This window comes from Hippocampus guttulatus, chromosome 2 (genome assembly GCF_054856545.1).
Source record: "Hippocampus guttulatus isolate MCC_2025c chromosome 2, RoL_Hgut_1.0, whole genome shotgun sequence".
NCBI classification, from domain to species: Eukaryota; Metazoa; Chordata; class Actinopteri; order Syngnathiformes; family Syngnathidae; genus Hippocampus; species Hippocampus guttulatus.
Genome location: NC_141262.1, coordinates 3080535 through 3107753, shown reverse-complemented (window position 1 = coordinate 3107753; position 27219 = coordinate 3080535). Strand labels below are relative to the sequence as shown.

Here is a 27219-nt window from a genome sequence, read left to right as displayed (position 1 = left end):
GTCCCCTGCCTACTACCCAAAGACAGCTGGGATAGGCTCCGGCAGCCCCCTCGACCCTTGTGAGGAATAAGTGGTTCAGGAAATTGATGGATGTTCTACATTTGAATAAAAATGTCTGAAATGCATGAAAAAAAAGGTATGTCAATAGTATGTTGAATTACTCAATACGTGGCTTGTCAGTTCTAATGCGTTAAAACTGGCATTTTAAAAGCGATGAAGAAAATCTGCTTATATCTCCTCCCCTGACCAGTTGCACACCTTTAAAGTCTATTCCATAGCTGACTAGGAGCCAGTGTAAAGACAAGACCTGCAGTTCTGTGTTCTGATCTCTTTGTTTTAGTCAGAACCTGAGCCGCAGCTATTTGATACTCTTTTGAGGGAGTCCAGTGCGATATAGAAGAATAAGAGCCCAATTCATTTTTATTTCACATGACAAATAATTATTTATTGCACAATTCACTGTGAAAACTCACGAAGACAAAAACAGGTCCTGAAGTCCATGGTGACCCCCGGCACTAGAAAAACAAATCACATTTTATTTGCTCATCATTAATTATACACACAGACACATACATGAGAGAGTATCTTAACATTGTGGAATTACCTGGATTCATGCATAAATTAGTCATAAAATATGACCCAATGAACACATTTTCTTTTTCGCGAATGGATGCTAAAGCTTCTTGTTGCTTTCAAGCTTAGCTTGTAGCAGACGTTAGTGATGTTACAAATGGAACTGGAGTCGCGAGTCATGCCCCGCACAAAGGGGGCGTGGTTAAATGGAGCGCGTATCGTGGCCCGTCTCGTTTTTTCCTCATATCACGTGACCGAAAGTAAACGAGGCCCCGTTTTCAGCGATCACGTGACTGACTCACATCGTGATTCGCGCTCCATAAATAGGCGCGGAAAACCCAGGAAGAGTCCCCCGCATGACCGTCTGACGTGAGTCTTGGATCATTGCTGCGCTACTTCGACTGCTTGAGAATGGAGGCGGAGCCACCCAAAAATTGAAGGACTTCATTCGTTTGGGAGCATTTCGAACAGATATCTCCCAACACTGCAAGAGGGTTTTCTCAAAGGCAGGGGAAATCATATCCAAAAAAAGGAATCGACTGAGCCCCAACACAGTCAAAATGATTTTATTCCTTAACAAAAATCAATAAAACACACCATTCCCTCTATCCAATGTGTGTCCCAGTTACACAAGCACATCAAGTAACTGAACATACAACTGACAAACATACGGACAATATTTAATCTACAAAACTTCCATTATTTTGCGCACAGATTTCAGTGTTGTGTACAAGGACCGGCAACCCGAGGGCAAGGCCAAGGCCAAGAACTTGAGAAATTTTCCGAGGCCAAGGCCAAGGACCAAGGACTTGCCTCCGAGGCCAAGGCCAAGGACCAAGGACTGATTTTGAAGCTGAAGCCTAGCCGAGGTATGTATAAAACAACGCTATCATACCACTTGGCAGGTCTTCATGATTTGCAACACCCCTCCATCATAACCCCTTGCACTCCCTAACGCTTGAATGAAGTCAAGTCAAGTCAAGTCAACAGTATTTATAGAGCACTTTCAAACAGCCATCGCTGCATACAAAGTGCTGTACATGGAGCAATTTAACATGCACAATAAAAAGTAAGACAAATCGGTAATAAAGGCGGTAGAAAGCACCAAACAGTAAAACCAAGAACAAATCTAAGTCATGCTGAGTCGAATGCCAAAGAATACAAGTGAGTTTTGAGGAGGGTTTTGAAGATGGGCAGCGAGGAGGCTTGCCGAATGTTCAGTGGGAGGTCATTCCAGAGAGAGGGACCAGCAACAGAAAAGGCTCGATCCCCTCTGAGCCTCAGTTTAGTTCTTGGTACTTCTAATAAAGTCTGGTCCACAGACCTGAGGCGCCGGGCAGGTGTGTAGGGGCGGATGAGCTCAGAGAGTGTTTTTATTCAAAGAGTAGAACAGTCAGGGTATGTGTTATTTATACTGAGAAAAACGAAAATAAAAGCATATGATATACATTTATGAATGAATGTTTTAGTGCAGTACTTTCTTAATATGAAGTAAGTCAACACTCAACAGGCATGGCGTGGCACGGAAGACAAGTTGAGGAATCACTTTGCATAGAAGTCAATCACTGATGCAGAAAAAGCGGTAATCTCTGCAGTGATAATTTTACAGTTTACCGGCAGCGAGTCCCAGGGACTCGCTGATCAGAAAAGTATGAGTCCCATTATGCATTGAGTGAGTCCCAAATTTCGAATTCTGAAACGGTCTACTTATTCAATTGCATATGATAATAACACAAACAACAACATATACATACAATGATAAACAAATGCTGCAAAAATGTAAATAATTCAGGAGCAGGCCTGAGGATTTCGGAAATTCATGGTAACCGTTTTTCGGTTCCGTCGGATTACCCAATGGGAAACCACGGGAACTAATGTTGGATTCCGTAAACGTTCATCATGGGAACCCATTTTTCTATTTTGACTGATATTCATAATCAAGAATTCTGACACTCAAAAGTATAATGTTTCAAGGGTGAATGTTTGAAAACGATGCATTAACAATGAACATTACATCAGCAGCTGTGTACTTCAGGTTTATTCCAAAAAATAAATGGATCAAAAACCGGTGTACTCATGTGGCATCATCAGAGTATTTTTTCCATTCTCACACTGCGAACATTAATTGACTGGTAATCATTAATACAGGTAAGTATTGATGTGGCTTGACATCCTCTTCCCAAGACGATGCATGTGTAATCTACGATCAATTTGACGAAAGAACACACGTCATCATGAGTTCTACCAACAGTTAACATTAGCATTACTACACCTTGTGACGAAGGTTTTATTCATAAAGTTACCATGCTACAACCAGTAAATTATAGAATAACCAATACTGTTTCATCATATTTTTCACAGCGATTAGCCTACAAATCTAATGACCAATTTGCCTCGTAATCGTGCCTCGCGTCGTATCTCGCTCTCTCGTTCTGTGCATACATCCCAGGTGAGTTTAGTGATATGCCCTTTGGACGATTTATACGAAAAATCAGATAAGCATTCCCATTTCTTAAATATCGTAATCAGTAGACCTTGGTGAGTTTTTCGCCGCCATCTCGAACTTTCATCCGCGCGATTCCTCAGTTTGCGGACTAAAATAACAACCCGCATGCGCACATAACGTCATCTGTTGTGTCCCCCCCCCCCCCCCCCAACACTGAAAACAAAACAAAACGAAAGTAAATTAGAAGAAAGACACTCACACACCACATCACAAACACACATACAGGCGCAGTGAAATCGCGTTGATCACACAGTCAACTCGTGTGCGGTGACTTTTATGGTTAAACTATTTTTCGGTACCGTGAAAATGACGCCACGGAAACGACACGCTACCGGTAACGATTGTTCCCGTGAAATCCTCTTTTTTTTTTTTGTTTGTTCATTTGTTTTGACTGAGAAATTTCCGTGCGTCCCAAAAACGCACATTGTTTGGAACTGTGCGTCCCGTGGGTTAATTATGCGTCTAGGACGCGGGACGCAGAGGTAACGAGATGGCTGATCTCTAAACATTCTCTGAGTACTACTATTATTACCACTCTCACTAATACTACATTAATTAATTTAATACCTTCAACTTCACAATAATAATAAAAAATAATTAAATAACCATGATTTTAAACTATGTATTATCAATATTCTTTATTCCTAACATGAGAAAGCATTCAGCAAACATAACTGGAATCGAGCAAAAGGACTCCAAATCCCAACGGCCAAACCCGGAAGTGAACTGCCGACATTATTGACTCCAGCTGTAACGCAAATTACCTGGTTCAAACAAACATTCGAGTGCGACTGCACAAACGTGACAACTGTGCAAAAATAACTAAATAAAAGACACCGCTGTTACAGAAAGGCTTTATACGCTATTTAAACTGCCGATCGTGAACGGAACGAACCGTGATTGAAACTGTGATGCCGCTCTTTACACGTTGTACTGACTGTCAGTGACAGCCCCGCCCCTCTTACAGCGCCAGATAAAGTTATCAATGTGGGTTTCCGTGGATGGATTTTGTTTGATTTCTTTATGATTTTTGCGGTCCTCTGGCCCACTTAATACCAGTGGACGAAGGATTACAGGCTCTAATCCCTTGTTGTGTCAGAGGACCGGCAAACCGAGACCAAGGCCAAGGCCAAGGACTTGACTCCGAGGCCAAGGCCGAGGACCAAGGACCGCCTTTCGGTCCTCGAGCTGGTCCTCGAGGCCAAGGACCGGCTCGAGGAACACATCACTGACAGATTTACTGGTTTGTTGCCTGTTAACCACATAACATCTGCGTTACATCAAATGACCAGCAGATGTCAACACTACTAAATGAGCTATTAAATGGGGCCTCGATTGATCAGCCTTTTGGCGAAGCAATTGGCCCAAAAGACTCGATACATTCACAGGGCTTCATCCCGCCATCACTCGCAGAAGTGTGCGCATTGCTTCATGACGTCTTTGATCAACTGGTGAAAAGGACACTTTGATTTGCTCCTCTTTCATCTATAACTGCTTCAGACAACTAAGTGTATGCAGGAAAGTGGTTAAGAGTGCACGATTGTCTGTGTCTCATATGTTGTTTTTTATTATTTTGTCATGTTTTTGTTAACTTTTCTTTTGATAGCGGCGCGGACACCCGCAGCGGCTCCTCTTGTTTTATGTTGAGGGGGAAGAAATTTCATCTGTGCTGTATGGCACACATACAGTACATTTGACAATAAAGTTTATCCAATCCAATCCAATCACGTAGACATTCACAGTGCAGTGTGGAAAAGTATGAACAGTCGAATGATGTTTTCAAGAACTACTTTTACTGTTACTTTTTCAGTTGGTCACAAAAGCACAGACTTGGCATTCCATAGTTTCATATCATGTGAAGATTGACAGTGGCTGAGGATATATTTGCGAAGAACTTTGTTTGCAACAAGCAGCAGCTGGAAAAACTGGTCAGTTATTTAGGGTAACATTAAAAGTAGTGCTGTCAAGCAGTGATGGGACAAGCGACACTGGTGCGTCAGCACAATGCCGAGGGCTCAAGAGTGAAACCCCGCATCAGTGCGTGTATTGCTTTAAGAAAGAATCACGTGACCAACACAGGAACTGAATCGTTTGAATGTGCTGCGCCAAAGTGTGTTTATAAGGACACAACCTGTATTAACATGTCGTGGGTTTGTTGGCTGGAGTTTTGCAAAAATATGGATCGTTCAAAGAAGTTTTCCCCAGCGTGGAATAATTTTGATCTTGGTAAATCTCTTTTTTCCTTTGAGCATTGTTTACTGTTATATACAATTGTTTTACGGCGGCGCATTGCACCTACTTTATCAGTTTATCAAGTGAATGACCTGTTATACATATGACAGTCAGTTAAAGAGCCTTACAGTTGCTTTATTCATTTTATCTTATAATTGCGACATCCTCCATAATTGAAGTCCAACGCTGCCTGTCAGAAGCAAACACACCCAGAAACCAAGACCCTTTACAATACAGTATTGGTAATGGAACCAGAAAACATATCCACTGCATCAACTTTCATTTAAAACTCTCTGCTCACTATCGTCATCTGAACCATGTGAAAGAGTATTTTCTGAGGCTGGGGAGCTGGTGTCTAAGAGGAGAAATTGCCTTGGAGCAAAAACTTTTGTTCCTCAATAAATTTTCATAAACTAATCAATTTTTTGTCTTTTATTTCACACGATTTAACAAAAAATTTCTACATAAGAAATCTGAATTGTAACTCAAATTTGCTATATTTTACATACCAACTCAGTTTAGCATTTACACAAACAAGTAATTTCTTTACCTGCAATGATTCTATAACTACTGCAGGGGTTGCTATTGGGTGACCAACACAGGGTCAATACACTCCTTGAGGTATCATCGTCCCATCACTACTGTCAAGCAGTTGACAAAAAATGTGTGATTAATTAATTAGGGCCTGTAATTAATTGATCTAATTAATCTATTTTAATCTCATCTAAAAATGACTGAGAAGTGTCATTTTAAATTCATTACATTATTGAGGCAGATCAAAAGATAAAAGAAAAAGTGGCATTATAAAGTATTTGTTTTTCAGCAGACTTGGACAGATGCAGTCCCCATTTACGTTCTGCTGTATTTGAGACTAGTCAAAGTCCTACCTGCAACCTTTAGTTTCGACCACGAGGGGGAATATAACTGTTTTGTTTGTTTTTGTGAATCTCCAAAGAATTACAAAATTAAAATAAAATAGAACATCAGGTGCTTAAAAAGGTTTCCATATCAAAAACAATAAGAACACTTTTCTTAGCAATACAAGTACTCAACACTGAACTTGCTTCAGATAATAAACAATAAATAAAACAGACCCTTAAATCACAGTGCTGTAAGTTAGCACTTCAAAAATAACACTGTTCATCATGACAAACTAAAAGTGCTGAAATAAACATCAATCACTTCGAGTAGTCTACAGAGGACACATCAACTATGCCGCGTACGTGGGGTGTTCTCAAGTTTAGTTTGCCGAAGAGCTTTGGTATGTATGACTCGCTCGCTATATTGCTAATGCTTTGCTTGCTAACGCTAGCTGTGGCTGCACTCGCGACTGGGTGCTTTGCATTGATTTAGGAGGCTAAATTTGAGCTGCTTCGGTGGTAAGCAAACTCCTTACAAATTAGGCACAACACTACGTTTATCAATTGTGTCGTCAGGGCATTTTTGGAATGTAAATTTTCCTTTCATTGTGCCGAGACCTCTCACATCCTCTTCCATTTTCACCTCTCCACACCTCACTGCTGCTTACTCTGCCCAACTCCAATGGGAGCCTATCAGCTTAGGCTAAACAAGCCCCAACATAATGGCAGCCAATCAATGTCCACTTCAGGCTGTGACTGACAGTTGTTTCCTCACCCTCAACAACTCGAACACAGGAAGCCAACACATAAAAAGGGCTATTAGAAAAAGGCAGCCCACCTACAGAAACTATAAAGGCAGAGATTAAATATTAGATGAACACGCTTAAAGAACATAACGTGCTAAACGGGATTGTAATTAATTAATCACAACGTGCTAATTTGACAACAATCTATTTAAAAGAATACAAAAATAGGAACTGATACCCGAGCAAAAATTAAAATCATCAGTAAAACGCAGTGTAATACTAACTGACAGTGAAACAACTTCAAATGTTTTATTTGTATTAGTTCAATAAAGGCAGCCCGGTGGGCCAGTGGTCAGCGCGTAGACTTCACAGTGCAGAGGTACCGAGTTCAATTCCAGCCTCCGAGTTTGCATGTTCTCCCCTGAGCCTGCGTGGGTTTTCTCCGGGTACTCCGGTTTCCTTCCACATTCCAAAAACATGCACCACAGGTGAATGAAACACTCTAAATTCCCTCGGTGTGAGTGTAGATGGTTCGTCTGTGTGTGCCCTGCGATTGTCTGGCAACCGGTTCAGGGTGTCCCGCGCCTACTGCTCAAAGCAGAGATGAAAGTGGACCTTCCTGAAAATATAATTTGAATATGTATATATATATATATATATATATATATATATATATATATATATATATATACACACACACACACACACATGATTTTAACCGATTTACCAGGTTTGTCGACCTTTCTAATGTAGTCGGACAAAAAAATCTCCGTTCAAGTCCTTTTCCTGAAGCCATGACCACTTGAACGTGTTCCTAATGTCTGACAGATGTCAGCTTGTCTATCTACCTGTTTGAACATTGCGCTGCGGCCGTACCTGGCCGAGCACGCATGAATTAGCTGACACAAAATACTCGACATTCAATGATTAATCTGCCTTTTGTGTGCAGATGTGCACCCCTTGTGGCTTAGTTCTCGCCGAAATTTCAAAATCTCCGAGATATGGTGAGGTCATGAGAATGCGAGGTGAGGGTGTTACTGTTGTAGCGACGCCACTCGAGCGAAGCGCGCCTCAGCAGTGGATAGTCCGCTGCTCTCTGCTGTGCATGCGTCAGCGCGAACATGTACTCACACAAGCGTCTTTTGGTTTCAACCAATCAACGCCGACGCAACTGAAGTCACAAATCAAAGAAGCTTTGACAACAGCTAAGCTAAACTAGCCGAGACGACACGACGCTCAAAGTCGGACGGACACCTTTTTCTGCTAATCTGTGTGTTTCCCTTTTTGTCCAAATAGATATTTTTTACTACAACTGTCTTGTCTATGGCGTCTTTTATTCGTTCCACAAGTGTGTTAATAAAGAGGCAAAAATGTCTTTACTGTTACTAGTGTTAGTGCCTCAACATGGCTACGCTCGTGAAAGCAAAACAATGAACTCAAACGCATGTTTGTTCAATGTTGTCAACTAATATCCGGATTAATTTTAGGCAATTTTTCCTACATTTTCCGGAGGAATTTTTATGAAAATCCGGAGGACTTTCATCTCTGCCAAAGACAGCTGGTATCGGCTCCAGCACCCCCCGCGACCCTTGTGAGGATAAGCGGATCGGAAAATGGATGGATGGATTGGATTGGATAAGCTTTATTGTCAAATGCACTCACTGTATGTGTAACATACAGCACAGATGATAGTTCAACAAAACACGATATACTCATCAGAATGAACTTAGTGTGACATTCTCATAGCTTTTAAATGCACATGCCCAACTGTTAAATGTTTCAGTACTGACACAAATTTCATGTTATTTCTCTGAACACTGCAGGCTTTTTCTTTCATTAACAAATGGGCACCAACAACTTTATCCACTTGAGTATCACATTTTCATGAAAAAAATTCATAGAAGTAAGAAAAATAATTACCAGATTTGGCTTAATCGATGTTGTTCCTCAGTTTGTACTCAAGTACATCACCGCTGTGCTGCTTGAAGAGCTGCATAAGGTGGAGAGACAATTGTATATATTAGACCAGTGATTTTCCAACTGGTGTGCCATGAGAAATCTGGGGTGCTCCAGGAAATCAACTGATTTCAGTTAATTGGTCGGAAAATTATTTAATTACAGATTTTATATATATATATATATATATATATATATTGAAGCCATTCATAAAAGAGAATATGTCGGAGACTTCCGGTATGACAACAAGAGGGTAAGCTGCAAACGCGTGGAGCTCCCGGCCGTACGAGCAAAAAACGGAGAAAAAAACGACAAAAGAATGGAGGCTGCGACCCGAACATAGGATAAGATGGATATAAACAAAGCTCTGTCTAGAAAGGGAAAGGAGAAGAAGAAGAAGAGCGAGAAACAGACTGAAAACACGCACAACGAAGTTGAAGGGGGATCGGCGTTAGCGGCTACTGCTAACATAGCATTAGCTCGCGACATCGACAATCAACCTGCCGGGGCGTCGGCATTGCAGGCTAATCTACAGAGTGGACTCGGAGAAATAAGAGCCAAAATGGACACGGGACAACACCATTTAGACGGCAAGTTGGACAGAATCGCCAATCAAATGGAGGAGATGAAACAAGGACTTGAAAACTTGCGGGAGGAAACTAACAGAAAGCTTGAATCCGTGAACGCTGACATCCGGGTGCAAAGGAAGGATATTGAGATGCTGGAGGAAAGAGCAGGTGAAGTGGAGGACTGGAGTACAGAGGTACAGGAAATTCTCACTGTCTCACTCGAACAACAAAGGAAGCTCCAACAGAAAGTGGCCAACTTGGAAGGAAGGTCGAGGAGGAACAACATCTGAATTTGGGGACTGAAAGAGGGGGTCGAGGGACATTCCACAATCGACTATGTTGATAAGCTTATCCATAAAGAGCTGGGAATCTCCGAAGATATTCAACTGGAGATACAAAGGGCGCACAGAGCGCTCGCTCCAAAACCATTATTGAACAAACCACCACGAGCGATGATAGTAAACTTCCTGAGATTCAACATCAAAGAAAACGTACTCAAGATGGCCTGGCGAACGCCGCTCCAAGTGGAGGGAAACAGAGTGACCTTTGACCATGACTATGCGACAGAAGTGGCGGCTAAACGTCGAGAATATGCTGGACTTAAAAAAATTCTAAAGGAGAAGGGAATTAGGTTCCAATCCCCGATGGACACACTGAGGGTCCACTGGACTGAAGGAGTGAAAATATACAGCAGCGCTCAGGAGGCGGCGGAGGCGATGCGGATGAGAGGGTGGCAGGTGCCGAGCCTTGGACAAGAGAACCCTACGACACAACAGAGACTGGAGGCAGCGCGCAAGTGGACAAAGACCAAGAGATAAATGTGAGAAAATTTGGATGAGACAAGGGGAATGAAGGACAAAGCTGCGGAACAAAGAACTCTGACAGGAATGCAGTTGTTCTCAAAGGACTTTTGGAATCCACATAACTTTCTTTAATTTCCCTAGTTCAACGGTTGGTGAGTAAAGAACACATTTTATGTAGGGATGCTGTTAAAAGTTTTCGAAGGGGGGAGCAACTCTGAGTCTAAATAATTAGAAATCTGTCAACAGGCTCTGAATGTACGGGTGTTAACGAAGGATATATAGAGCAATGTAATTTGATTGATAGGCGGGGTTTCTTTTCCCAAAATAATCCACTGAAGAAGGTTAAAGAATGTTTAGAAATCTACAAAGCTCTGGCCGGGAGCTCTTGAACTGAATTGTTGCACTTTTGTAGTGAGCTTGGGAGATCAGCACTGGAGATGATCTCTGCCACTAGGGGGGCCCTCTCACTCGGAGAGGCTTTACCCCCCACCCCCCAACAGGGGAAAGGGGATATGAAAAGGGAACCCCTTAATGCTTTGGAAGTTCAATTTTTGATTGATGATGACAATTTTTTATGTTTTACGGTTACAGTGTTTAGTATGCATGTTGTGATCTGTGACATGGGGGTAAATACAGGATATTCCAAAAAGAATGATGGTTCAACATAGAGACATTAAGGTGGTGTCATTAAATGTGAATGGCATGAACAACCCAATAAAGAGGGGGAAGGTGTTGACAAAATTAAGAAAGGAGGAGATGCAGGTCTTTTTTTTTTTTTACAAGAAACACACCTGACGCCACAAGAACATGAAAAATTGAAAAGGTATGGGTACACTAATACATACTATAGTTCATTTAAAGAATGCCATAGGAGAGGGGTGGCTATATTAATGAAAAACTCAGTGAAATTTGAAATTGACAAAGAGATAAAGGATAGAGAAGGGCGGTATATAGTGGTCAAGGGGACGATGGAAGGCGAGAAGGTCACATTAATCAATGTATATGCTCCACCAGATAGTGAAAGGAACTTTTTTGAAGACCTTTTCAATGTCATAGCTGTGGAAATGGATGGGATCTTGATATGCAGAGGGGACTTCAATGTGGTGCTAAACCATGACTTAGATACAACAAGCACAAGGAAGTCTAGGATACATATAACCAAGTGCATCAACACACAAATAAAACAACTAGGGATAATCGATCCTCTCCGTGAGCCGTCACCTTACCGTGGTGGAGGGGTTTGTGTGTCCCAATGATCCTAGGAGCTAAGTTGTCTGGGGCTTTATGCCCCTGGCAGGGTCACCCATGGCAAACAGGCCCTAGGTGAGGGACCAGACAAAGCACGGCTCACAAAGCCCCTTATGATAGATAAAATCGATGGCACTCAGTTTCCCTTGCCCGGACGCGGGTCACCGGGGCCCCCCTCTGGAGCCAGGCCTGGAGGTGGGGCTCGTTGGCGACCTGGTGGCCGGACCTACACCGATGGGGCCCGGCCGGGCACAGCCCGAAGAGGCAACGTGGGTCCCCCTTCCCATGGTCTCACCACCCGTGGGAGAGGTCAAAGGGGTCGGGTGCAATGCGAGCTGGGCGGCAGCCAAAGGCGGGGACCCTGGCGGTCCGATCCTCGGCTGCAGAAACTAGCTCTTGTGACATGGAATGTCACCTCTCTGGCAGGGAAGGAGCCCGAGCTGGTGTGTGAGGCAGAGAAGTTCCGACTGGATATAGTCGGACTTGCCTCCACACACAGCCTGGGTTCTGGTACTAGTTCTCTCGAGAGGGGTTGGACTCTCTTCCACTCTGGAGTTGCTCATGGTGAGAGGCGCAGAGCAGGTGTGGGCATGCTCATTGCCCCCCGGCTCAGTGCCTGTACATTGGGGTTCACACCGGTAGACGAGAGGGTTGCTTCCCTCCGCCTTCAGGTGGGGGGACGGGTCCTGACTGTTGTTTGTGCATAGGCACCAAACAGCAGCTCAGCATACCCACCCTTTTTGGAGTCCTTGGAGGGTGTGCTGGCTGGAGAGTACTCCTGCTGGGGGATTTCAATGCTCACGTGGGCAATGACAGTGACACCTGGAGGGGCGTGATTGGGAGGAACGGCCCCCCCCCGATCAGAACTCGAGTGGTGTTTTGTTATTGGACTTCTGTGCTCGTCACGGACTGTCCATAACGAACACCTTGTTCAAACATAAGGGTGTCCATATGTGCACTTGGCACCAGGACACCCTGGGCCGTAGTTCGATGATCGACCTTGTGGTTGTATCATCGGATTTGCGGCCGCATGTTTTGGACACTCGGGTGAAGAGAGGGGACACCAGGACACCCTGGGCCGTAGTTCGATGATCGACCTTGTGGTTGTATCATCGGATTTGCGGCCGCATGTTTTGGACACTCGGGTGAAGAGAGGGGCGGAGCTGTCAACTGATCACCACCTGGTGGTGAGTAGGCTCCGATGGTCGGGGAAGATGCCGGTCCGTCCTGGCAGACCCAAACGTATTGTGAGGGTTTGTTGGGAGCGTCTGGCGGAATCCCCTGTCAGAAGGAGTTTCAACTCCCACCTCCGACAGAGCTTTTCCCATGTTCCGGGGGAGACGGGGGACATTGAGTCCGAGTGGACCATGTTCCGTGCCTCTATTGTTGAGGCGGCCAATCTGAGTTGTGGCCGTAAGGTGGTTGGTGCCTGTCGTGGCGGCAACCCTCGTACTCGCTGGTGGACACCAGCAGTAAGGGATGCCGTCAAGCTGAAGAAGGAGTCCTATCGAGCCTTTATGGCCTGTGGGACCCCAGAGGCAGCTGACGGGTATCGACTGGCCAAGCGGAACACAGCTTCGGTGGTCGCCGAGGCAAAAACTCGAGCGTGGGAAGAGTTCGGTGAGGCCATGGAAGCCGACTTCCGGACGGCTTCGAGGAAATTCTGGTCCACCATCCGACGTCTCAGGAGGGGGAAGCAGTGCACCACTAACACTGTGTACAGTGGGGATGGGGCACTGCTGACTTCGACTCGGGACGTTGTGAACCGGTGGGCAGAGTACTTCGAAGACCTCCTCAACTCCACCAACACGTCTTCCTTGGAGGAAGCAGAGTCTGAGGACCCTGAGGTGGGCTCTCCTATCTCTGTGGTTGAAGTCACCGATGTGGTTAAAAAGCTCCTCGGTGGCAAGGCCCCAGGGGTGGATGAGATCCGCCCGGAGTTCCTCAAGGCTCTGGATGTTGTGGGGCTGTCCTGGTTGACACGCCTCTGCAACATCGCGTGGTCAACGAGGAGAGTGCCTCTGGATTGGCAGACCGGGGTGGTAGTCCCTCTTTTTAAAAAGGGGGACCGGAGGGTGTGTTCCAACTACAGAGGGATCACACTCCTCAGCCTCCCTGGTAAGGTCTATTCAGGGGTGCTGGAGAGGAGGGTCCGTCAGGAAGTCGAGCCTCAGATTGAGGAGGAGCAGTGTGGTTTTCGTCCCGGCCGTGGAACAGTGGACCAGCTCTACACCCTTAGCAGGGTCCTTGAGGGTATGTGGGAATTCGCCCAACCAGTCTACATGTGTTTTGTGGACTTGGAAAAGGCGTTTGACCGTGTCCCTCGGGGAGTTCTGTGGGGGGTGCTTCGTGGGTATGGGGTACCGAACCCCCTGATACGGGCTATTCGGTCACTATACCACCGATGTCAGAGTTTGGTTCGCATTGCCAGCAGTAAGTCGGAATCGTTTCCAGTGAGGGTAGGACTCCGCCAAGGCTGCCCTTTGTCGCCGATTCTGTTCATAATCTTTATGGACAGAATTTCTAGGCGCAGCCGAAGCGTTGAGGGCGTCCGTTTTGGTGGCCTCAGTATTGCATCCCTGCTTTTTGCAGATGATGTGGTGCTGTTGGCTCCTTCAAACGGGGCTCTCCAACTCTCACTGGAGCGTTTCGCAGCCGAGTGTGAAGCGGTTGGGATGAAAATCAGCACCTCCAAATCTGAAACCATGGTCCTCAGTCGGAAAAGGGTGGAGTGCCCCCTCCGGGTCGGGGAGAGATCTTGCCCCAAGTGGAGGAGTCTAAGTATCTTGGGGTCTTGTTCACGAGTGAGGGCAGGAGGGAGCGAGAGATCGACAGGCGGATCGGTGCAGCGTCTGCTGTGATGCGGACGTTGTATCGGTCTGTCGTGGTGAAGAAGGAGCTGAGCCAAAGGGCGAAGCTCTCAATTTACCGGTCGGTCTACGTTCCAACCCTCATCTATGGTCACGAGCTATGGGTCGTGACCGAAAGAACGAGATCCCGGATACAAGCGGCCGAAATGAGTTTTCTCCGCAGGGTGTCCGGGCTCTCCCTTAGAGATAAGGTGAGAAGCTCGGTCATCCGGGAGGGGCTCAGAGTCGAGCCGCTTCTCCTCCACATCGAGAGGAGCCAGATGAGGTGGCTTGGGCATCTGATTCGGATGCCTCCTGAACGCCTCCCTGGTGAGGTGTTCCGGGCATGTCCCACCGGGAGGAGACCCCGAGGAAGACCCAGGACACGCTGGAGTGACTATGTCACCCAGCTGGCCTGGGAACGCCTCGGGATCCCCCGGGGAGAGCTGGAAGCAGTAGCTAGGGAGAGGGAAGTCTGGGCTTCCCTGCTAAAGCTGTTGCCCCCGCGACCCGGCCCCGGATAAGTGGCAGAAGATGGATGGATGGATGGATGGATGGATGGGATAATCGATGTATGGAGGGATGCACACGCGTTACATAGAGACTACACACATTACTCTCATCCACATGCAACCTATGCTAGAATAGACTACTTTTTCATGAAGATGGAGGATAGACACAGGGTGGAAGAATGCAGAATTGGTGTCACAGATTTGTCAGACCACAGCGCTGTGTATATGACAGTGAAATTGACCAGTAGAAGGAAATCTACAATTTGGAGGTTGAATGCAGAGCCTTCAGTCGCTCTGCCCCCAAACTCTGGAACTCACTTCCACCCAACATTCGTAATATTGACTCTCTTTCCATATTCAAAACCCAGCTGAAAACCCATCTATTCAAACTTGCCTGTCCACCTTAAATCTTTCTCTTCTTTGTTTATAATTTTATCTGTGGTTTTATTATTTGCTCTTGGTTGTAAAGTGTCCTTGAGTGTTGTGAAAGGCGCTTGCAAATGAAATGTATTATTATTATTATCTTAGCTCGATACTGCAGCTCCCTGCAAGCGTTTTCATTTTGGACTTGTGTGTTTGACTATTTGACTTTTTCAATAGGCATTTTAAGATCTCCTTTTTGTTCACCTTGACTTGAGTGGCAGCGTATCTGAAGCTCACAAACATTGGCATTTACAATTCTCTCAGTAAAATATAATTTACCAGACTCCACAGGAAAACAGACGATCCAAAGGCAAGACCCACTCGTAGCCAGTTGGGGGAATTCGTATCACGCTTGGAACTTGTAAACACAGACCTGGACCCAACTGCAAACAGACAGTGGTCATTAAAACATTGTCCATTTGCACACTTTACACCGGGTTATTTTTCTCTCTCTCTCACTCACACACACTCACACACACTCACACACACACACACACACACACACACACACACACACACACACACACACACACACACACACACACACACACACACACACACACACACACAGGGTCAGGCGAAATGATCTGACACATTTGTAGGTTAAATAAAAGGCAAATAAAGAAGCAAAAAAGTGTTCTTTTATTTGTGTATTTTCGAAAAGTACATATAATGTTTCATTCTGTTTCATTATGTTTTAAAAATTAAGTGGAGTTCTGGTGGTGCAAGGTAGGCCGGTTGATTTTCAATTCAATGCAGATCCAGTAGCTCTGAAGATGGTAACCCATAACAAGATCGTGTTTCAAGCTGGTACATGTCGACCAAGATTGAAGTGCAAAGGGAACGCTCGTTGTGTTGCAGTTACAGATTCGTTTGTTTTGATAAACGTTTCCACAATGAAAGCGCAATGCTGACCAGTACAATTCATGGCAGTGACTGAAAAAGAAATGAAAAACAATGGCATTAAAAAGAAACAAAGCAAAATGGCATTATATGAAAAAAGGCATTCTACAGTCAAACCTCAGTTTACGAACGTCTCTGTTCTCGACCAAATCGGTTTTCGACCAAAAAATTCGAGTTTTTTATACCTCGGATGACGACCGAATTTCGGTTATCGAACGTGCGTTTTACTGTAATTGTGAATGATTTTAACTTTATTCACTTAAGTCCTGGAGAACGCGGCACTAGCTTAAAAGCAGCACCCACTCGACATGACCGAAGAAACGTGTTCGCTTCGCCGTTTTCATTCATCATATTCGAAACAAAGACGTGTAAGCGACTTTTTATTGGCGTGCGTTTTACTGTAATTGCGAAAGATTTTAACTTTATTCACTTACGTCGTGTAGATCATGGCATCGAAACGTAGAAGAACTGTAACGACTGGAGCGGAGCGAGTGAAATGCATCCGTTTGAGCGAGGCTGGACACAAAGTTAAAAAGATCCAGCAGACACTTGGAGTCGGAAAGACGCAAATCTACGAAACTTTAAAAAACAAGGCATCGATTCAACTCCTGATGACAAGCCACCATCCAGCAAGGAAGCAATGCAAATGGCAACAAAAATCCTTCAGTATGCACAAGAATTACCAGACATCGGTGATCAACGGGACAGTTACTTGCAACTAGCAAGAAAACTGTATGACACGCAGGCAAACATTGTCATAGACCAAAGAATGCATCCAACGAAACAATCCAAAATACAGTACACATTTTTTTCCCAAGACAGAAAAAAATAAACATTAAAATACTGTACGTATTTTACTGTTGTGATTTTTTTGGGATACACCTGTATTGCAGTTTTTGTTATATAAACAGTTTTTGGACAGTATATTTTTGTATTTTATTGATTGTGTTGTTACACATGCATTTTGTCAACATACTTGCAGGTTCATAAAGGACATGTACCATGCTCATTTCCCAAATGAGGAATTTCTGTTATCAGGACAAATTGGACAGCGCAAACACGCGTCCGTACTAGACAATATTTACTGTATATATATATATATATATATATATATATATACTGAATAGCAAAACTAAGACTCAAACACAGGCCGTCACAAGTTGTGCAGTGATTCACTTGAATGAATGAGCCTGCACATGACTGTCAATTTCTAACTCGCAATTTGTCACTGAATTTTCTTTTGATGGCGGCGCGGACACCCGCAGCGGCTCCTCTTGTTTTATGTTGAGAGGGAAGAAATTTCATCTGTGCTGTATGTTACACATACAGTGCATTTGACAATAAAGTTTATCCAATCCAATCCAATGAATTGGTGCAATATAACCTCCTGAAAGTGATGCAAAAAGCTCATCACCAAGTTTTATACCAAATAGCTTCCAAAACAAATTTGAAAAGAGTGAAACTATTCACCCCAATATCAGCACATAGAACACAGCAAAAGGCAAGGTGCGTTTCAACTTAAGGCATCAATTTGTGGAACAATCTTAATTGGCAAATTAAAACACCTCAGTCCATTTCAATTCCAAGACATATGTAAAAGTCCAATTACTTAAAAATATATTTCATACTGTTATATAACAGCAGAAATTATTATTATTATTATAAATTACAAAGGGGGTTGCTCAGGTCTGTGGAGCAGACATTATTATAAGTACCAAGAACTAAACTGAGGCTCAGAGGGGATCGAGCCTTTTCTGTTGCTGGTCCCTCTCTCTGGAATGACCTCCCACTGAACATTCGGCAAGCCTCCTCGCTGCCCATCTTCAAAACCCTCCTCAAAACTCACTTGTATTCTTTGGCATTCGACTCAGCATGACTTAGATTTGTTCTTGGTTTTTCTGTTTGGTGCTTTCTACCGCCTTTATTACCGATTTGTCTTACTGTTTATCGTGCATGTTAAATTGCTCCATGTACAGTACTTTGTATGCAGCGATGGCTGTTTGAAAGTGCTCTATAAACACAGTTGACTTGTCTTGACTTGACTTGACTTGTTTTGTGTTGTAAAATTATGTTTGTAAATATGCCTTGAATGTAGTTGTCATTCTTTTTGTATTGATAAGGGGTAGTTATCGGTAGTTGTTTTTTTCCACTTCTTCCTGCCTCTTTTCATGTCTTTAATTTTAAGGAATGAAATAAAAAATAAATGAACTGACTGCACGAGAAAAGTCCACAGTCGGGGATGTTTAGAAATAACAGCCTCCGCCGCAAAACGTCGGCATCTGTCTGGAGACAGGGAAAACGTAACATCGCCCCAAATATTGCAAAAAAATTTTGATTTGAAATTCGAATGGGATGTGAACTACTGTGAGCTACTCGATTCATTCATGTTTAATGACGTTTTCACCTTGTGCAATTATGTAAGTTTCCAGGTTAAATCTAAATTTAAGGAAACGTTGCCCGTCGAGCCAGCGTTTACGCTTCAATAATGCTAAGCTAAGGTCAAACATGGAAATTAACACACATTCAGTCACATAGAGTGGAAAACCACAGAATCCAATGCGATGTGCCAACTTACCCCAATATCATTTACTCACCTCTGTGGACAAAAAAGGATCGAGCGAGGAACCCGGTCGCACTCATTTTTGTTCAGAAATATTTTCTTGCGGATCTGTGCTCAAATCCCCTTTTTCGTCGTCGTCTTATTTGAGTTGAATGGGTGCATTATCGCCACCTAGCAACCTGGAGCTTAAATTTTCCGTGAACTTTATTAGCCCGCCCAATCTTCGGGACTTGAAACATGAAAACCAACATGAAAACCTCTGGTGAAATTGGCCCTGTAAAGGGACTTTCGGAGAGAAATGTCCGAGGGTGGATCTCAGAGCAATGCCTCGCCAACTATGTGTGTGACAATACACTTAAAAGTTGGCCTGCGTAGAGTTGATGTGCTGGTTGATGTCGTTTGAAATGTTCGTGTGTGCTGCTACTATTTTGCGGTTACAGTATTAGATATTTTTGGGTCATCCAGAGTTGTTGTTGGTTTTTTTCTTCTTCTTGAATGAATGAATACTTTATTGTCATTGCACACTTGTTACAACGAGATTTTGCAGGAGCCTCCACCCCCAAGTGTATCGTGAAATATAAAAAAAGTACTATTATTATTATTATTGTTGTTGTTGTTGTTTTTACTTGACTGTACAAGTCTGAACCTAAAGAGTTGAAGATGCCGCGGCAGCTGCCTGCATTATCACTTTCCTTCGGGAGATGTCGCAATTCCAGTCGACCTGCTGCCACAGTTTCTTATTCCACTGCATCACTTGTGCTTATACACGAGTTGTTTTTGTTAGTGTTCAATCTACACTATATTAAAATGAATAAAGGCATACAGCCAAATGCCAGCTGCAGTAAATTCTTTTTTTTTTTGTGCTTGATTTGTTATTGCGGTTTTAACTATTTGCTTTACTGGAGTGATTGTGTGGTCTCTGTCGTGAAAGACATTAAGATCCAGTTCACTTGAAAATACAGGTACCGGTACGTTAAAAAAACAGTCTGGCTGATCCTTTGGCTGTTCCTGTTTGAAATATTTGTTCAACAGTGTATTGTTTACGTCACTTCTGCTTCTGACTCGCCATTTAGATTTTACATCCTGTAAAATTAAGCAAACAAACAAACAAAAACATATTTTACATTAAAAGTAAACAGTAAAAATCGTAATTTCCGTTCCTTGTTTCAACGTGATAGTTCCTCCACCCCCACGTACTGTTGCTAACTGGTCAGATTTTGTTGAAGAATTGGTCTTTTGCATAAAATGATTGTCTTGCAAATATCATAAGGAAAACAAATCTCTTAAAAATTTTAGAGAGGTTACTACCTCTCTAAAATTTTATGAGATTCAAAAAATTATCTGAATTAAAAAAAAAAAGAAACTATTTTTTATGTGGCCTTTGCTCTTCCTCTTTCTCTCCGGAGATGTCGCTGCTCCATTCCCCCTGATGATGCTGTCGTATTTATCCATGGCATTGCATGCATTTATGAATGGATTCGTTGTTTTATTGCTGCTCATTGTTCAATATACACTGTATTAAACTGAGTATAGTATTTTAAACAAATTCCCAATACAATTCACTGATAAAATATTTTCTCCATTTTGTGTTGGTCTTTGTACATCGTTAGCCTGTTTGATTGAATAGCAAGTACAGATACCTGTATAGGTTTAAACAAATGTCCGGCTGATAGGTTTGTCTTTGTTGGTCAAAACATGTTGCTTTACAATCTGCAATGTGTCTTCGTAAATGATGATGTAATATCAAAGATAAATAATATACAATACTTTCGGCTTCTTCCATTAGAAAGGACAGATGGTTACTCTTTCAAAGTTTCCAACTACTGAATAATTAATTGCGTGATGTTGTTAATATCGGTTTTTAATGGTGGGTCTATTGTTAGCTAAAAATTGTTAACTGACCTGGCAATAAATATGATTTTTTTTAACCTTGCGTTGATTCTCATGCTGAGAAATTCATGTGGCTTTCTCAGCAACATTGCCCAAAAAGAAAGACAGTAACAGCAAGTTATGTATTCAGAATCTTTTAAAAACATTATTATTGGTAAAAGAGCTAAATTTCCTTCAAATGTTCAATTAGAGGCGGCCCGGTAGTCCAGTGGTTAGCACGTCGGCTTCACAGTGCGGAGGTACCGGGTTCGATTCCGGCTCCGGCCTCCCTGTGTGGAGTTTGCATGTTCACCCCGGGCCTGCGTGGGTTTTCTCCGGGTGCTCCGGTTTCCTCCCACGTTCCAAAAACATGCATGGCAGGCTGATTGGACGCTCTAAATTGTCCCTAGGTGTGAGTGTGGGTGTGGATGGTTGTTCGTCTCTGTGTGCCCTGTGATTGGCTGGCAACTGATTCAGGGTGTCCCCCGCCTACTGCCCGGAGACAGCTGGGATAGGCTCCAGCACCCCCCGCGACCCTAGTGGGGATCAAGCGGTTCGGAAAATGGATGGATGGATGTTCAATTAGATTTGATTTGACTTCATGATCAAAAATAATTAATTGCAATTATTTTTATTGAATCTTCTGATAAAGCCACATTATATGCTAAGTGAATCCAATTGACTTAGGCGTTCCCAGCAAGCCCTCACAATACGTTTGGGTCTGCCAGTTCGGACGGGCATTTTCCCCCACCATTGGAGCCAAAACACCATGGGGTGGTGATCAATTGACAGCTCTGCCCCTCTCACCACCCGAGTATCCAAAACATGCGACCGCAAATCCGATGATGCAACCACAAAGTCAATCATCGAACTGTGACCAAAGGTGTCCTGGTGCCAAGTCCACAGATAACAGAACATCGCTCGGGTTCAGATTGAGGGGCCCGTTCCTCCCAATCACACCCTTGCAGGTCTCACTGTCATTGCCATTGTGAGCATTGAAGTGCCCCAGCGGACTGAGGGAGTCCCCAGCAGGAGCGCTCTTCAGCACAACCTCCAAGGACTCCAAAAAGGGTGGGAAGTCTTCACTGCTGTTTGGTGCATAGACATAAGCAACATTCAGGAACCACCCGAAGGCGGAGGGAGGCTTCCCTCTGGTCCACCAGGGTGAACCCCAACATACAGACACCAAGCCGAGGGGCAATAAGTATGCCCACACCTACTCTGCGCCTTTCACCAAAGGCAACTCTGGAGGGTACCAGCTGGTACCAGAACCCAGGTTGTGCACAGAGAGCACAAATACTGTACATCTTGTTAGAACCTTTCTTCCTCATACACCGGCTTAGGCTCCTTCCCTCCCAGAGAGGTGACATTCCATGAGCGAGTTTCTGTAGCCCGTGATGGAGCCACCTAGGCCCTGCCTTTTGCCGCCAGTGTACCCAACCCCTTTGGCTCCTCCCAGAGGTGGTGAGCCCATGAGAAGGGTACCCACCTTACCTTTTCAGGCCCCATGGGTGCAGACACAGCTACCAGGCGCATGCCAGCGAGCTCCACCTCCAGGCCTGGCTCCTGAGCGGGGCCCCGGTGACCTGTGTCCGGGCAAGGGAAAACGAGATCCAACTTTCTTAATTGTAATAAGGGGTCTCTCAGCCATGTTTTGTCTGGTCCCTCACCTGGGACCTGTTTGCCATGGTTGACCCTGCCAGCGGCCTAAAGCCCCAGACAACATAGCTCCTTGCATCATTGGAACATACAAACCCCTCCACCACAGTAAAAATACAATAACTCGTTCAAGAAGCAAATTTGAAGCTTTATTTTCCCATCATTTGAGGGGTGTTCACACGGCACACATTTGTATCGGTGCTGCACCGATGTATTTTGTTGCGATATATCTTACACCAGAGTAAATTTTGCGGAGCGTTCACACGTATAAAGCTGCTTACTAAAGAGAAGCAGTCCCACTTGCATTCACACAGCAGTTTCTGCGGCCGTGCAATACGATAGTTCACACGTCCCATTTTATATTGGTGCTGACCCGCAAACTAACATTTACTGCGGAGCAAATTTTTAAACCACCTCCTGAGTAGGGTTAAATTTGCTCCGGTTTAAGCTGTTTTCAGGGGCTACACCGGTATAACTTTGTATGTGTGAACGCTCTACGGGGGGCAGCTCCGGTGCTACACCGGAGTAAAAGTTGCCGTGTGAACACCCCTTTGGTGATGCTACTGCCTTAGGATCGGACAATTTCTCCATTACTTCTCAGAGTAAATAAAACGAGAAAAAGATGATGTCCACTTTAGTGAGAAGTATGATGCTGATACTGTCACGTTGCGAGGTGGTGGTGGACCCCAAAAAGCAGGCAGGAGGGAGAAGCAGGGTGAACTTGACGAATTATATTTAATAAAACAGAGAAAACTGAATCCAAAAGTGCTAACAACCAAAACTAATCCAAAGTAGCAAAACAAAACCATGACTGTGGCAAAAAACTAACAGGAACAGAACCATGACAGAAGCTCAAAACTATCAAAAACAGAAACATGACAAACAAACAAACAAACAGCAGCAAAAAGCAACAATGACCCGACAATGAGTGGTCGGGCTGGGAGTCCTTTTAAAAGCACTAATTACCTAATGACCAACAGGTGTGCAGCTGCAGGGGGAGCCCTACAGTGCCACCTGTTGGTCCCAAACCGAATCATGACAGTACCCCTCCCTCAACGGACGGATCCCAGACATCCCAAAGTTGTCCAGAAGGCTTGCCTCGCCGGGGAACAGGAACTAAAAGCGACGGCAACCCTTGCCTCGCCGGAGAACAGGAACAAAAGCGACGGCAATCCTTTGGCTGGGCGTGGCCTGACGTGGACGGAACGCGACGTAACGGGGGACATGGGACAGCCGGACATGAACAGGGGCTCAGCCTGACGTGGGCGTGGACGTGGCACGGCTCGTCGTCAACGTGAATGTGACTCAGCTCGAACAGACACGTGACGAGCCTCGGCTCAACGTGGACGCGGACGGGGCTCGGCCCACCGTAGACGCGGCTTGACGAGACAAAAACAGGACAGCCGCATCACCAGCGCTGCCTGAAAAGGAAAAGGGTGTCGGCCGCAGATGCGCTACGGCAGGCACATGGTGGAATAGGGACCAGTCCTTAGTACCTGCGGGGTCCAGGTGGTCGGGTCATTCTGTCACGTTGCGAGGTGGTAGTGATGGGTCCAGCGACACCGATGCGTTGACGCATGCGTCGGGCTCACAGAGCAATCCACGTGTCGGTGCATGTGCTGCTTCATTACATCACGTGATTGACACGTGAACTGCACCTGCGCAGTCTAGACTGCATCGGCTGCGTCGACACAGTCCAGGCTGCTTGGCACAGTCCAGGCTGCGCCACTCAGTCCAGGGGGCGTCAACTCAGTGCAGGGGGCGTTGACGCAGCAAAAGCCCGCACAGTGTTTATAAGGAGGTGCGTCTGGCGACACGATGCCGACTGCCGAAACAAGCCAGACCTCACCCTCGCTCGAATAAAAATATATGTTTGGGCAATACGGAAAACACACTGATTATTAAAAAAAATGTGTCCGTCTGACTTCGAGCGTCGTGTCGGCTGTCATATAATAGGCTATTATTGTATGAGAAGTGCTTTATGAAAGTTTGTACTGTACGTCATACTCCAGTTGATTGACAGGTCCCGCCTATAAGGGGGAGTTCCAGGAAGTGACTGCGAGTGTGCACACTGCATGTTTGACAACTCTGCCACGTTGTTATTAAAAGTCACATAAAACATAAACCTTGTCTGCTGACCATCATTACATCGGCTAGGCTAGCTTAGCTGTTGTCGTAGTTCAAAGCTTAATATGTGGTGTGGGTTGGGTCGGCGCCGCGAGTACGTGCTCGCGCTCACGCGCGCACAGCAGAGACCAGGGGACTATAGACTGCTGAGACGCGCTTCACTCGAGTGACGTTGCTACAGTACGTGCATATTATGGAGCAGCTTCCGGACAAACACAAATTGTCCGCCGTGTAGAGCCATTTGGATCTCCTTTTGGACAATAAGGCATTTATTCAAATCTTGTCTCACCAAGTGCCTCTCGGATTTTTGACATGTCTTATTCCATTGTGTGTGTGCGTTCTCCACAACAGGGGAAATAGCATGCATTAAACGCAACAGACTGAAATTTAAAACACTGGAGCATCTTATTTTTCTAAATCAAAGTTTGTGAAGACAAAGCCCACAAGCATCCTCATTCACATGATTTTCACAATATTGAAACACATTGAATGATACAATATGAATGCATGGATGTGAATGATATTGTCAAGGGTCAAGGTCATCTTTATTGTCAAATATGCTTTGTGTATGACATGCAGCATAGATGAAATTTGTTCCTCTCAATCCTCAGTGCATATATGCATGCAAACATGCTGTGCATTAAACACACACCGCTAAGAAAGGATAGCAGCTACACTGTATAAAAAAAGACATGTAATCTGAACAGTATAGACAATATAAACAGCATAAACAACAACATAAACAATGGCGCTTGTGGCTATTGTGGGTAGAGTGAGGTAGTGCATTGTATACACTTCATCATCAAATCAGTCTGTTCAGTCTGTCAAGTGGGTTGGCTGCAGGGATTTTGAAGGTCCAGCAGGTGGCAGTGGTCAGCGACACAGTATCAGCACAGTATCAACACAGTGTGTCATTGTGTCGACACGCCTCATGAGGCCTCATGGACCCATCACTACGAGGTGGTAGTGGACCCCAAAAAGCAGGCAGAGAGGAGCAGGGTGTATTTGAAGAAGTGTATTGATAAAACACAGAAAAGTAAATCCAAAACAAAGTCATGAAAACAAAACGAATCCAAAGTAACAAACAAAAACCATGGCAGAAACTAAAACCTCTCAATAACAAAAACATGACCAAAACATGACTGAAACAAACATGACAGTAGCATACCAACAGCCACAAACAAACAATGACCCGTCACTGAGTGTTCGGGCAGGGAGTTCTTTTAAAGCCGCTAATTATCTAACGACCAACAGGTGTGCAGCTGCAGGGTAAAGCCCCACAGTGCCACCTGTTGGTCACAAACCGAAACATGACAAATACAAACAGTCTTCCATTGCACAAGAATGCAGATAAAACTGGAGAGGCTTAGTTTTTCCACCTAAAAAAAAGCAAGATTAGTTCTGATTTCTCTACTTGTCCTGAGTGTCTACAAATCTACCCATCTGTAGAACATAAAAAAGTCAAGGTAAAATTGTTAAAAACGGGAACCATCAATAGCCTGTTAAACTTTTGCATACATATTGAAAGTCTTTGTGCTCAACACTTGGGCATTTGATACTGTTCTTCAGAGCTTATTTTGTTTGGGTTTTTTTTTTTGTCACAGCATTTCATTTGAATAGCCAGCAACAAGTGTGAGAATCAATTTTTCCAACTGCTGAAAACAATCACTACACTGGGTGTGACCCAACAGAAGTACTCACAGAGGGCAAAACTGCTGAGGGAAGTCTAAAAAAGCTGTCCTGAACTCTCGTGATCTACAGTTTGATGCACAATGCCACATCGCTACAGTGATTGACAGAGCCATGAGGAATTTTTGTCAATTTAAAAAAAAAAACCTCGAAGCACTGTTGTTCTTGTTGACTGTTTATGTTTACTTGTTGCAACGCATATGGTTAGATGATGAGGGTTTTTTGACACATAAAATCATTGTTTAAACCAAATTGTTTTTTCTGGGGGGCAGTCATAAATTTTACATTTAGGTATTCATTGTTTTATTGATTTAATGGTTCTCAAATAGGTGTATACATGCCCCCGGCAGTATGTGAAGGCCCTTCAGTGGGTACTTGAGATTTTAGAATATATTTTAAAAGTCGCATCCGTGCAAAAAAAGAGCTTGATCACACCAGTTGCTTCCCTGCCATCAAAAATGACAAAAGATAATCAGTGAAGCATACGCCCGTGTCTCACTAAATGCATAATTCAGTTCAATTTAATACTGTATAGGTAAATAAAACCAGAATACGATGCTTTGCAAATTATGGTTGCCAGCCAATCTTTGAGCAAATATCACATGAGCCCCCAACACTTCCTTCTTTACATAACTTGCGCCAAAATAAAAGAATGGTTTTCAAAATAACAGTTAAGAACTAATGAACCAAAATTCCCTTGAAAGGCAGAACAGTCTGTTTCAAGCGGGTTCATTCAAAGAAACTTCATTTCTTTGCGATAAATATTGTAAGAGTTCTATATAACATAGGCCATTCTTTATTTTGATTGTTTTTTGAATTGATATTATTTATTTTCAAGGTAGTGGCACGGTGAATGACTGATTCGCATGTACCCCTCACAGTACAGAAGTTGTGGGTTCAAATCCTGCTTTGGCCTTCCAATGTGGAGTTTGCATGTTCTACCTGTGCCTGTGTTGGGTTTCTCTGGGGACTCCGGTTTCTTCGCACGCCCTAAAAGCATGCATGGTAGGGTAATTGAACACTCTTTTTTTTTTGTACCGAGCTGTGATTGTATTAGTGATTGTGACTGTGAATGGTTGTTTTTCCATTTGTGACCTTCAATTGGCTGAAAACCAGTTGAGGGTGTCCTCCGCCT

At 44.1% G+C, this 27219-nt stretch overlaps 1 protein-coding gene across 1 annotated transcript; it reads right to left on the bottom strand.

The window, feature by feature from the left end:
• Positions 1–402: 402 nt before the first annotated feature.
• ndufc1 (NADH:ubiquinone oxidoreductase subunit C1) lies at positions 403–18928 on the bottom strand. The gene is made up of 4 exons (XM_086131654.1): positions 18775–18928; positions 15557–15660; positions 8838–8907; positions 403–515 (listed from the first exon to the last, which is right to left on the bottom strand). The coding sequence occupies exons 1-3, from the start codon at positions 18818–18820 to the stop codon at positions 8848–8850; spliced, it is 210 nt and encodes a 69-aa protein (XP_085987780.1). The 5' UTR covers positions 18821–18928; the 3' UTR covers positions 403–515; positions 8838–8847.
• Positions 18929–27219: the final 8291 nt, after the last annotated feature.

Coding starts and splice junctions, on each gene's coding strand:
- ndufc1 (XM_086131654.1), bottom strand. CDS start 18,820: ATGAGTGCGACCGGGTTCCTCGCTCGATCCTTTTTTGTCCACAGAG. Junction 15,661..18,774: donor ATCCTTTTTTGTCCACAGAG/GTGAGTAAATGA, acceptor GTCTGTTTGCAG/TTGGGTCCAGGTCTGTGTTT. Junction 8,908..15,556: donor CTGTTTTCCTGTGGAGTCTG/GTAAATTATATT, acceptor CACCTTATGCAG/CTCTTCAAGCAGCACAGCGG.